Source organism: Microtus oregoni, unplaced genomic scaffold (assembly GCF_018167655.1).
Source record: "Microtus oregoni isolate MIOR12 unplaced genomic scaffold, Mior012 000045F_ref0000178, whole genome shotgun sequence".
NCBI classification, from domain to species: Eukaryota; Metazoa; Chordata; class Mammalia; order Rodentia; family Cricetidae; genus Microtus; species Microtus oregoni.
In genome coordinates this window covers 17,157,725-17,171,190 of record NW_024543219.1, presented here as the reverse complement: position 1 = coordinate 17,171,190, position 13,466 = coordinate 17,157,725, and the positions used below count along the sequence as shown (strand labels likewise).

The following is a 13,466-nucleotide window of genomic DNA, read 5'->3' as shown; positions in this document are numbered from 1 at the left end:
GGATTTCTTTTTTAAGAGCAAGGCAAACTGTTGAGTTCTCCTGTGAGTTTGGTGAGAGACATCATTCCTGCACGCCTTAAGAATCTATCACCTGCGCCCAACTGTGGCTTCCAAAATTCACATGAATAGTGCCTGTAATTCACAGGCACTAACACAGCTCCTGTAATTCACGGGCACTAACACAGCTCCTCTAGGCACCGGGAAGGAAGCACTGCCCGGTGCTCAAGAGAGGACAAAGAAGAGCTACTGCTGGCCACGGTGACCATCAAAATCCCCAGCTGCTGGATATGCCCTGTCGCTTCCAAATCTTTCCCCCAGCCCCTGGGACCACATCTTTGAATTCTCAGCTGAATATCCCTGAATGGCCATTTTTCTCCCTGTCAGAGTTCCCAAAGCCTCAGAAAAAAGGAGTAAGAAGGACACCACAAAGCCTGGAGAAGTGTATGGCTTTAAGGGCACTTGCTGCTCTTCCAAGAGGACCCACATTTTTTCCTACTGACAATTGCTTGTAATGCCAGCTCCAGGCAATCTAACGACCTCTTCTGGCTGCAGAAGGTACCCACATGGATACAAGCATACCCACACAGAGACACTTCATTTAAAAGTGAAATAAATCTTTAAAAAATAAAAATATATATCACTGCAGCCCATAGCCCTCAAAAAGCAGCCCTGTTCTCACAGACTAGGATAACATGGAACAGAAACAACCCCATGAAGTCCATTGCTCTTAATGTCAGGCCTCAGCGGCCATGGGGGTCACAGTGGTCACAGGGCCTACAAGACCCAGTTAACTGACCAAAAATCTGTGAAACCCTACACTGTTGCAGAGATGGCATTTCTTTGTCCAGTGGTTTCCTACCGGCCTGCTCCACTCCTTGGAGGTGAGATAACCCGATCCGTTCAAATAGGACAAGGCAAAAGGGCTAGAAGCCAACTCTGCCAGTTACTGGTAGATCCACCTCCCGCCGCCTGAGGAGAAGCACCACTGTTCTCTGTTTCTCTGTACCCTCCACATACCCGAGCCTCTCCTGTGTGCGGCTGGGTTTCTTTCCTTCTTATCTCTTTTTCCACAACATCTTTAAAATTAATTTTTAGTTAGCATACAAAGAAATGGGCTCCATATGATATTATTTTCATACATATATTCCATTGTACCTTACATTGTGTTTGCTCCTCCTCAGTCTGCTCCCCTGTTCTTCACCCTTGCTGGTCCCCTCTCTCCCTCCCTCTAAAGAGTTTCTTCTTCTGCTTTTATAGTATACACACACACACACACACACACACACATATATATATATATATATCCCTATCTTGTTACACCTTATTTCTTTCCTTACACATTTTCTTTCCCTCTCATAATGCCATTTTTACACGCACACACACACACTCACACACACACTTTAAATCTAAATTCACATATGAGAAAGAACATGTGATATTTGTCTCTGTGGGCCCAGCTTATTTTACTCACCATAAGAATTTCTAGTTCTCACATTTTTGGGGTGGGGGCAGCAATAGATGGAAACACAAGAGAAGGGGAGAAATAAGAAGCTGGGTGGGGATGGGACAATATTTGTTTCTAATGGTTGGCTCTACTCAAGTGAGACCCAAAGAGCTTCATGATCAATATCTCTTCTGCCTCCTTTGGGCTCAAAACCCAATGCCTGGAAAGCAGAGTCCAGCCCCGGCTTCTTAGCAAAAGATTCACACCCTATATCTGGATTCCTGGCATCACCCCAAAGTCACTTCAGCCCTTGGCTGAGTCCGAGGCTAACTTACAAAGGAAACCAAGCCTTGGAAAATCAAACCTGTAACAGTGACAGGCATGAGCCATCCACTGACATGGGAATGGCTTTGAGACTGGGGATGGAGCTCAGCTGGTAGCGAGCTTACCCAGCATGTAGAAAGCCCTGGGTTCAAGCCTAAACACTTCATAAACCAAGTACTGTGGGGCACTCTGTAATTCCAGGACCAAGGAGGCTGAGGCAGGCACATCAGAAGTTTGAGGGCATCCTTAGCTACACAGTGTTAGGGATCAGAATGGGCTATGTGGGATTTCATCTATTAAAATAAAAAAGGAAAGTGACTTTAGGGCCCATGGAGAACTAAAATAAACAAACAAACACAAAAGACTCCACCCTCAGCTTGCAGCAGACTAAACAGATCTCCAAGGGCAGAATCATCAGGCTGATTGGAGAGTAGGCACTCCCAAAGAATTCTGAGTGGAAAGCAGGGAACCTCACTGTCTCAGGAGAAGCGGGGACAGAGGACCGGAGAGGGCAAGTTGCCTACATGGAAGCAGCATGGGTAAGGTCCTTTGACATCTCCACAGCATGGGCGATATCCATATACCACCCAACTTTCTGTCATCCAGGCCTGCACTTGGGATTTAAAATCTACTATTCAGGACTTTTTCTGGGAATCCCAGACATGGATCACAAGCAAAGAAAAATGAGAAAATTCTTTCTAGGTCCACTATAAGGTTGGCAGTGGTGGTCGCGGGAGATCATGAGCACACTAGTCTCTCTGCACGGGGCACAGAAAAGCTCCAGGACTTGGGGAGACCTTAAAACCCTCAGCACCACAACCTGTGGCTTTACTTGCTCCTGACAGTGCTAAGTCAAGTCCCTGTTTGTTCAGAGTCCACTGGATCTGGGCCCCCAAGCAAACCAGGTAGGAAGGCCAAAGAAACAGCATGAAGAAAGAAGAGAGGAGTTGGGATTGGTAATATACACCTGTGATGCTAGGACTCAGGACGCGGAGGCAGGAGGATCATGAACCCATGGCCAATCTGGGCTACATAGTGAGACAGTCTCAGAAAACACACACACACGCATACACACACACACATGCACACACACACACACACACACGCACACACATGCATACACACACAAACACACACTCACCAAAAACAAAACAACAAATGGAAATGAAGGTTAAAGTAGTAGAGCATTTGCCCACCATGCTCGAGGCCCTAGGTTCTATTCCCAGTGATGTAAAAGCAAAAAAGAAAAATGAAAGTAAATGAGTTTTTTTTTTTTTAAATTTCAACTTTGGCCACGTACAGAAGCATCTGTCACACAGGTAATGAGATCGTACAGGAAGATGACTCCCAGGCTCTGTGTGAGGACGTTAAGTATATCTATTCTGGCCCTAGAGTGCCAATTACATTTCCAAATTGGCAATTAGACATAATATCCCAAAGACAATTACCAAATGATGCCAAACACAATGCAAATTCTACCTGAACGAGAGCATTCTTTTGAAACTGTTCTTCTGCCCCTTGCCTAACTCATCCCCCTCACACACAACTGCCCCAAGCAAACTAAATATTTGGTCCTCCACCAGTTAAGATATCATGGCGGTGGGAATAAGTAAAACCTAAAATAAATCAAGCAACTCATAATTTCATCACCAAAGCTTGTCACCAAATCAAGCCCATGTCTTCCTCTCAGAGCTTCTCAACAGTCTCTGATAAATGACACCACAAAGTAGAAGGGGGCACTAGGGAACTAGCCAGCCAAATGTTTGTCATGCAAACATGAGGGCCTGGGTTGATCCCTGGGACCCATGAAAAAAGCTAAGCTGGTGTGTGCTTGGAAGAGAGAGGTGAGCTATGCTTACTAGAGCTAACTGGCCACCCAGCCTAGACTGCTCCGTGAATTCAGGCCAGTGAGAGAGACTGTCTCAATCAAAATAAGGTGGCGCTGATGAGATTCCCATCTAGAAGTGTTTGCTGAGCAAGGTTGACATCCTGAGTGTCATCCCTGGAACCCACACAAAGGTAGACGGAAAACTGAGTTGTGAACATACGAACCTCCACATATGAGCCACAGCAGGCACACACAATGATAAATAAAATCTTAAAAAGGTGGGTAATGACTAAGGAATGACACCCACAATTGTCCGTACAAACACACACACAGAGAGAGAGAGGGAGAACAGAGACATGAATCTACACCCATCATAGTCCCTATCACCTTAAGTGTCTGTGTTCCTTTTTAGATAACTCAGCTCCTGCCGTCAATGAATCTTTAGACAGCTAAGGGGGTCACTCACAGGTATCCACCCCCATAAGAAGGGACCTGGTTTTAGCTCAGCACATTCTGATAGTTCTGAGTCCCAATGGGCAAGAGATCAGAACCAGTTTTCATTATTTTTCCCCTGGTGCCCAGCTCAGTTTCCAACACAGTAAATACGCTGTGATAAAGGTAAAACCAAGAGCGCTAACCTTAACCGGATCTGAGGGCCTACAAGTACAGGGCCTTCCTTCCTGAGGCTTTCAGAGACTTGAGTAAAGTTCTTTCTGGGTTCCCCTCTGTTGGCAACGGAACAACATAAAAAGCACATCTCAAGGAAAGTCCCTGACTGTCGGAGCTGTGAAAACCCTTGTGATGGCGAGAAACAGAGCTACTTTCCCTGTTGTCTGCTGAGAGGTACAAGTGAGGGTGGTACTCCCTCCCCTGTCAGAGCCCTTCAAAGTTGAGGCCTCTCTCACATTTGGTGAGGTCCACCCAGGTCCCTGTGGAAAATCAGCCCTCTTCAACCCTTCCTGAAAGAGTAGCCCAGAGCTGGTCTCCTGAACCGCTCCACACCAGGCAGCCCTAGCTGGGGCCTTTAATTTTGCAAAATGGTGGTTTGGCTAACTCACTACCCTGGACTTTGGGAAACCACACCCCTTACCGGTAATAAGAAGAATCCACACATTGGCTGGTTACTGACAGGCTACACCCTGGCTGCCACAGCCAGCCCCAGAGCCACAGTGCCTGTGGGCTCTTTGGGACAAGACACCCCAAAAGTCAGTTTTAACAGCCTGGTAGCAGCCTCGCCCTCCACCCCAAACATCTCATCTAATTCTCTCACCCTAGCTGTCTGGCATCAGCAAACCTTCCTCTTCTTGTCCATTCTGGCCCTCTCATGCCATAGGAGAGCTAGAAATGTTCATATACCATTATAAACCCACGTTCAGAGACAGACAGCCTAGGCCCTTGAAAGTAGCTGCCCAGGCCGCTCCCTGGGCCTTCTGTATCAGGCCATGTCAGCAGCCGTCCAGGTGATTAGCGTACACATAAAAACTGAAGATCCCCTCTTCCAGCCCTTTCAGACAGAAACCTGAGTCCAACCGGCATTCCTCAGGCCTTCTTTCCACAAAGCTTAGCCTATGAGGGTGGGACCCTCAATTTCCTTCTCACCAAACCCAAAGCCAAGAGCACATGGACTGGAGGCATCTAGAGGAGGGAGGTACTGTTGGTCTGCTCCTGCTGTGTATAGTGGTGGAATTTCAGAGGCTCTGCAGGAGACTGGCCTTACCTGACCCTTAAAGATTTCTCCACAAGTCTCAGAGTTCTCCATGATGCCCCAGGGCTATGGTGTCACTACACAAACACAATCCTTTCCCACAAACCAAAAAGGAGTTTCTCTAGAGGCTCCACAGTTCTGAAGTCCTGAGAAAGCACTGTTGGCTGCTGTGATTCACAGATTAGCACAGCCATGGCCACTGAGAGCCAGGGAACCCCTGCTACCCACTTTGGGAAGGAGACCCCGGCATTGTAATCCAAAGCCATCTTTACTGCTTCAAAGACAGAGAGAGGGCTAGAGCGAGAGAGAGAGAAAAGCAGGGGGCAGGTAAGCAAGGGAGTCCCAAAGCAAGCATTCCCATCTGCAAGGCACCTATTAAATACCCCAGCCCAAAGAACACGGTAGCAAGGCAAAAAGTGGGGCACAGTTAGCCTGACCTCCCTTCTCTCTCAGGCCAAATTTCAGGGTATCTCTTTTTCCAGAAGCAGCAACAGCAGGCCAAGGCTTGCTATAAAATCAGGGACCCACATCTTCTCGGAACACTGTGCAATGAGGCTAATGGAGAGCCACAGGACTGTGTTACAAGTCTCAGTGGGAGGAGAGTCTGAATGTGAGGAAACTGAGGCACACCGTGCTGCAGTCCTTGCCAAGGTCATAGGCTGACCCTAGGTCACTACACAGCAGAATGGATGCCTGGGAAAGGCTCTTCACAGTAAGGGCAAGTTCCCTTCAGCTGGACCTCTGCACGCCTGTGATGAGATCCTCCAAGGAGAGACTCGGCCAGGGCCGGCCCTACCAATCTCTCCCAAGGTAACGTCAAGGGCAAGGGCCAGAACACACTTTGGGAAATCCTGCTGAAGAGGCTGCCAAGGAAAAGCTGGCCTGGGTACACAGCAGCATCCTGTATGTGTGACCACAACCACGGGTCAGGTGGGCGGGAGAGGAACACAGAGAAACACAGACAGACAGGTAAGTCTGTGACCTCTGACCTGAGTTACCATGGATGGAATCTGCCCCTCCTCAAGGAGGAATTGCTGAACGGTTACATCTCCAGCTGACCTGTTACAATGTTTCGCTCTGCCAGCCCTACACCAGCGCCATCAGTACCTACCCACATCACCCGCCATCATCAACAACAGAACCATACAGTCAAGGCATCCCCTCCCTAGGTCCTTCTTCAGCTACCAGATCCCAAAGCCCCAGTCTCAGTGTGACTTTGGACAGGTTATTTGATTCATGCTGTCAAGTCTGGAAGCTTCTTGGACTCCAAAATGTCTTCTGTTCTAGTTTGTGCCCTTCTGCAGCTTTTGTTCAACAAATCAGAGAAAACAGCTTCTCACTTGGTGGAGCTGTAGCAACTCCCACTTCCAAGAGGCCTGCTAGTATCTGGTGTTCGTTGGGTACTATGTATACCTGTTTTAGGTACTTCCTAAAGGAATTCTACAAAGTTTAAGTGCCAATGGGTTCCTCTGGCCAATGAGGAAATAAGGCTAGACTTTACTGTCAGCCAAAGATACGCTCCTGAGTGTGTGCGGCACCCTTTATTCTGCGTTGACCAACTGTAGAGTTTAAACTATCCATCAAACAGAAATAAATAAATAAATAAATAAATAAATAAATAAATAGACAAACAAACAGTATAGCAGTGAGGTTGGAGAGGTGACTCAGTAGTTAAGAGCACTTATTGCTCTTGGAAAACCCAGGTTTGGTTTCCAGCACACACACACACACACACACACACACACACGGTAGTTCACAATCATCTGAATGTCCAGTCTCCGAAGATCCAACACTTCTTCTAGCCTCCACATGCACCAGATGCATATACATATACATAAAGCAAAATGTTTGTTTTTTTGTTTTTAATAAACAATGAGAACAAGCAGTCTGGACAAGGCCAGGTCAGGTCCCCTATGACTGGGGCCTGAGAACTTCTCCCTGGCCACCCCAAGTGATCTCATCACAAAAGAGTATGTGAAGGTCATTGGTGCTGGCAGCCGCCAGGCCAAGAGGAAACCAAGCACTGGGGCCAATCTGGAATCGAGAGTTCCAGGGCGCTGAAGCCGCAGTTCCGATTAAACGCACTGGACCAGACCCCGGGTAATTACCAAACCATAATGGGAACTGATATTTATATTAGTCCCAAGCTTGTCGGAGAAATTGTGTTGTTTTCTCGGACACAGCCATGGAGACAACACCTCAATAATTCACAACATGCAGACCATCCTTGATCAAGCCCAAGCTGCTACAGAGATGCCAGCCCTGACTGAGATTATCAGTGAGCCTATGCCCGGCCACATGCAGGTCCTGCAGCAAACCAGAGACCTAGCCACAAGTGGCCTCTTTCTCCAGAAGACATTTAAGGAGAAGTAGACCATATGCTAGAAGATGAATAAATCAAGAGAACAAAGATGCATATATGGTCGACAGCCAGATTCCAAAAGGATCTGGGGAACTGCAAAGCCCACCAAGCTAAAATATTTCCCCACAATTCCTTTCTCCTCCCATTCTCCTGTGTGGAACCCCAAAGCAGGGAGCAGAGTTGGGTTTCAACCCTCAAATCTCACAGGGGTCAGAGAAGTTAAATGGCTTATCTAGGCTGCCTGAATAACCGTCATGTTCAACTACAATCCAGGACTGGATTGAACCTCAAAATATCATGGCCAAATGACCAGTGCTTGCTGATGTGCTGAAGGGAAGCAATGAAGAAGCTCAGAAAAGCACAGTGCTGGCAAGACCGTACCCCACTTCTACACAGAGGTGGAGAGGTTTGCTGCTATTACTTTGTTTCGCTCTTAGACTGAATAGGGCTCCACAATTGGAGCTGATTTAAACTCATGATCCTCCTGTCTCTGTCCTCAGTTACTGGAATTACAGACATACGCCACTTCACCAGACATAAATGTTCTTCCTTACTCACCCACTCCCCCCAAAAAAGTCCACAATCTATTTTTAAATAATGAAGCCATTAGCTATATGCTATTTGTAGGTCAAAGGTACAAAGGAGTAGAGGCCCCAAGATGTATGTTCACAGTCCTGGTTCCTATCAGCAAAAAACATGGTGCAGACCTGGAGACCAAATGCACAGGATTCCAAGCTCCTGCTGAAACATGTCTCCCTGGGAATTTCAGGTGCCTTTCCCAGAAGATACCTTTCCCAGAGCTCTAGCTCCTAGAAAAGCACACGGATCTGGATAAGGGTGGGGATGGACAAAAAGGCCTGAGGGTGAGTAGAAGGAAGTTTCTGTGGAAAAGCAGAAAAGGTTTGCTTGGGGAGAATATAAGTACAAATGTTCTAAACTTGAGCTGAATTCTTTATTCTGCACTAAGTCTTGACAAAATGACCAGATACTTGGAAAGCAAAGCGGGGGGGGATGATTGCAAAATTAATGCAGAACCTAAAAGGTAGAAAGAAAAGCTTCCAAGAAACCTCACTTACCACTGTTAGATACAGTGAGTTGAATACACACAATTTAATCAAACAAATCAAGAAGTGGGTATTAAGAGATCTGGGCATGATTCTTAAAGAACTCATGATATCAAAAATAGCTTGATGCTATTTTGTTTTGGCCTTCAATCTTTCAATAAGCCCCAATTATCTCTCATTCCAGGATGGTGGAGTTAATTCTGTATAGAAACTCTCAACTATGTGTACTCAGTTGGTCTTCAGGCTAAAAAAGTATGCAGACAAATACGTATTGCCTTTTAATTACCCTTGCACAAAACCTTTTTTAAAAAACTGACAGAAACTACGCTGGTCATTTTTTTTCAGGAAAGAGATTCTGTATGTAAATTCTCTAAAAAGAATATAATAACAGGCTTTATACAAGCACTGGGTAACCCTAGCATAAAGAGATGATAAAAGCTGCATCAGGATGATAAAACATATTCATTATGATCAAAATTGTTCACTTTCTGAAAAATAGAAGGTAGTTTTTAAAAATTCAAACTAAACCAATTCCATCTAGACAATAATTGAGGTGCGTGCAACTGTGAGCTGCCGTACCCACTAAAACAGTTGTCAAGTCTCAATATGAGAAGGAGAAACTCTAGGGATGGGCTGGAGGTAAAGAAGAGAGAATAACTGACTAATTCTATGATCAGGCTGAAGGGAAGTCTGATCAAGTAGAAGGCTTCTCTGGGTCTGGCTGTAGGAACCTTGCTTAATCTGAAGGCTTCTCTGGAAGGCCAGCAATCTTTCTCCTTGAAAAGAAAGGGGGAACCTCCATCGCCAAGAAGGTGACTCCACCACTCGAGGCTTTCAGAGTAATGGGAAGAGAAAGCAAAGAAGGATGATTTTCCTTTTTCCTCCCTTATTCCAACACACCAGTATTTTCCAAAACACAAATGTGCTGCCACAAACACAGCTGAGCCCAGCACCTACAGTGATGTATAATTAATGACACAGAGTGCTTCCGTTGCCCTTGGGTTTCAGAGTCAGCCTATCCCCTAGCCTAACTTCTCTCTCTCTCTCTCTCTCTCTCTCTCTCTCTCTCTCTCTCTCTCTCTCTCTCTCCTTAGCAGTCAGTAGGCTGCTACAAGTTGCTGGGTTCCGTGAAGTCTGAGGGGGTCCCGGGATTAACTTTACTAGATGAGGTCTGAACATTTGGGGACCAAGATGAGTGTCTGTCTTGTACAATGCCCCCTACACATCTCCTCCCTCCAAAAAATGTGGGTGCTGTGAAGTCTTCTTAGATGAGAATTACTCTCAAAAAGGAGGCGCCCAGTTCAGCTCCCTCTCTTTATTTCCAGTTCTTTCTTTTAGTCATTCTGTAGTTCCCTCTCAAACACTGCCCACCCCCGGCCCCCCACCTCCAGCCAGTGCTAGGTGGTGGGCAGGGACACCTCTAGGGATATGGCCACAACCCAGGAGTCAGCCTAGCAACCATACAGCTAGTGAGTCCTGATGCCGGTGGGCGTCTCTGCCTGGAATAGCTTAAGGCGACTTCCAGCCACATCAAATGCCAAGAAGGGGCTGCGCAAAGCCGCTCAGAGTCTGAGGCGGGCTGCCCTTGTGCTATAGCTTGGAACTGTTGGCTGCATTTGCGGGGACCCAAAGTGGGTGGCCTTGGAGAGGAGTGCAGAGGCAGCGAAAGTACTTGGGGTAGGGGAATGTTCTACAAAGAAAATGTAAAAGATGGAGTGGGCGGTGACATCAGACTTGCAACCATGCCACATTCAGAAAGTGACTCTCCACGGGTTGACCCCCGTTCTGAAATGAGTCTTTCCAACTTTCTATTAACCCTTATGACCCCACTTTCTCCAGCCACGTTACTCCCTCAGAATTCCCAAATGCAAGAGATTTTCTTCCTTGCCCAAAGGACAAGGGCTTTGGAACCCTATGAACTCATTTCTCCAGCAAGCTCCTAGAGTATAAGCAGATCTGCCCCTACCGGCCCACCATGAAGAGCCTAGCCGCGGCCGGTGAGTGGTACCGGGCACGCACCCAGGGTCTTCCAGCTTTCTCTGTTGCCAACGAGGTTTCTTCTCTTCACTCCACACCACCGTACCCAAGAGGCACGCAGCCACCAACAACCCTACAATAAACAGGAAACTAAAGCGGGGGTCTGCGTCCTGGAGCGCACCAGCTGGGGTCAACTCCTCACCGCTGGCGCACATATCTTGCCCCAATCCGAGGGCGCAGGGAGAAGGGAGGGAAGGGCAGACAGCGGGGACCAGGCAGGCAGGGACGGAAGGAGGCAAGATGCCGTGCGGAGCAAAGAGGTGGGCTGCAAGGGACGCGAAGAAACGGCGGGGCTGGCGCAGGGGGCGGGCGACCGGGGCGCGCGTTACCTTCGTCTTGCCCCCGCAGTGGCAGCAAACGGTCCACAGGTACTTCAGCGTCCGCCAGAGCAAGATGATGAAGAGGCCCCCGAAGAAAGTCACCATGGAGGAGGCCAGGAAAGCCCACCACATGCGTTGGCCCCGGCTGTCGCACGGCACCTCCATGGTCACCGGGATGATGAGCGCATCCATCTTGGGCTCGTGGACCGAGGACGAGGAGGAAGAGGAGGAGGAAGAAGAAGAGGAGGAGGAAGAGGAGGACGCGTCTAGGCTGAGATGGTTCGCGTGGATATTGCTGCTCATTCTAAGACCGCTGCCTCCGCCGCCGCCGCCGCCGCCGCCGCTGCTGCCGCCGCCGCCGCCGCCACCGTTTGCCATAGCTAGCAACGGGCGGCCGGCGCAGGGGCTCGAGGGAGCTCCTCCCGCCGCCAGCGCCACCCCGAACACCCATCAACAGCCATGTTGCTGCTACTGCTGCCGCCGCCGCCGCCGCGGAACGCGGGGAAGGGGGGCGGGGAGGCGCCTGGGCTCGGGGCGCTGTGCGCGACCTGGCGGGGCGCGCGGAGATATATACAGCCAAGCGCCGCCGCCCGCCCTCCCCCGGGCCGCTGGCCCGCCCGGGGGGGGGAGGGGATGAGCGCGGGTGGTTCCCACTCCCGGACCCGGGCCCCGATCTCTCCTGGGGCTACGCGGAGCACCGAGAGCCCAGGGGGCGCCGCGGGCCCCCCGTGCCCGGGGTCTGTGCCTCCCCGAGCTCTGTGCGCGCGGTCCCGGCTGCCCTAGGCGCCGCCCGGCCCGCCTGGCGTGCGCCACGCGTGTGCGCTGCGCCCGGGCCCGGGGTCCCCCGCCCGTGCCGGAGCAGCTCCCGGGTGATGAGGCGACAGCTCGTTAGGATCGGAGAATCCGCGCTCTCCCGCCCGGGCGTGCCCGCGCCACCCTTCCTTCCCCGGGCTTCGCTCAGCTTCTGGATCGCAGCCTCCTATGCTCGCAGGGCCGCGGCAGGTTGGCTGCGGCCGGCTGCCCTGCCTTCTCTGCCCCCTAGCTGGTGCTCTACGGAACCCCTCGAGTCGGGTCTCCACGACCCCGAGGCTCCTCGGACTCTGCTTGATGCTTCTTCCTCTCCTCCTCTGGCTCCTCCTCGTCCCTGTCCTCGCAGCCGGAGTCTCTTCGGCGCGCGCCCCGCGCTCCCCGCTGCCGCCAGCAGTGGCAGCTGCAGCAACTGGAGCGGGCGCGGGCTCAAGCCGCCCGAAGCGGGAGGGGAGGAGGCTTACCGGGCTGACTCGCCAAGGCTTGGGGCTGAGTAGGGGCTGCAGGCTATTTGGAGGTGGCCAGGAACGCGCCCCCCACACAAACCATCCAGGACGCTATAGCGCCCCCAGCTCAGGTGCAGGACTTAGTACGTGTTGCGCCCCCCACCTAGGTTCAGTGGGGTACCCCAAGGGGAAAACCACCAGGTGCCCCCTGCTAGGCCGGTTTTCCCAAAGGATCTCCTAATGGGGAGGGGAAGAGTGGCCAACTGCCAACTTGATTCCATGGACTTATTGTCCCTAGATCCTCAGGCTTGGAGACTGAGGAAGACCTTAGCCAAGATAGGTATGCCCTCTGACTTAAAGCTTGCTAGCTCTTCAGTTTCCTAGGTACCCCAGTGTGAATGGCTGATAGACAGGGCCCTCTGAAAGTCTGTTGGTGGTCTGTGACCTCTGACAGCAGCAGGTGGGTTTTGTTGGTTTATGTTTTGTTTTTCCTCCCGTTTCCTTACTAAGCAACACGGGATTGCCCGAGAGAGAGCTGACCAGTATAACAGCAATCTGGCTGTCGGTGTGACACACGACTGAATGGACAGTGGAGTTCCTCAAAGGGTCTCTTCCCTGCTCTTTAGGATCCCGTGGGAAGAGCAGCTGGAAAACGGGTACTCTGTATTCAGGCTTGCCCCTCTACACGTCTGCTTTTCCTTTTTCTACCCTGTAAGGGGAAGGGATCCAGGTTTGCTCAACAACCCCTGTTCCCCACCGTCCCGGAGTCCCCCTTTAGATGCATACAGCAACGTCCTCCCTCTAGCCATTTCTTCTCCAGGCTACCAGCTGGACCACAACTTTTTCCTGTGCTAATTAAGAAGAAGATGATCACTTTCCCCTCATTGCCCATAGTGATTTCCCCAAAGTTTCCAGCTCATTAGTTGGAGCCTAATTGGAATTCTCAGGTTCCTTTCAACTCTTCCTATGGTTAATTGGCCCAAGTGAGCCTCCTTACCTGAACAAGCTGTGTCTGCCTAAGTCAGTGGTCAGCCACAACACCCTGGCCTTAGGATGCAGGAGAGCGGCCAGCAGAGGTCAAACCTGGCAGACACTGAAGATCTTTGAGTCTGGAATTGGTTGGTACATT

The 13,466-nt window shown here is 50.1% G+C and overlaps 1 protein-coding gene across 30 annotated transcripts in view; it reads right to left on the bottom strand.

Annotated features, from left to right (window-relative positions):
• Kcnma1 (potassium calcium-activated channel subfamily M alpha 1) overlaps nucleotides 1-12,829 on the bottom strand; it is a 729,767-nt gene extending 716,938 nt beyond the window's left edge. For 10 of the 30 annotated variants that reach the window (XM_041633831.1, XM_041633833.1, XM_041633834.1 and 7 more), the window contains exon 1: nucleotides 11,094-12,827. In XM_041633831.1, the coding sequence (XP_041489765.1) occupies nucleotides 11,094-11,462 (369 nt within the window). In that variant the 5' untranslated portion in view covers nucleotides 11,463-12,827. Of the gene's footprint in view, nucleotides 1-11,093 lie in introns of all 30 variants that reach the window. The other 20 variants (XM_041633827.1, XM_041633828.1, XM_041633837.1 and 17 more) reach the window with 3 other exon arrangements.
• Nucleotides 12,830-13,466: the final 637 nt, after the last annotated feature.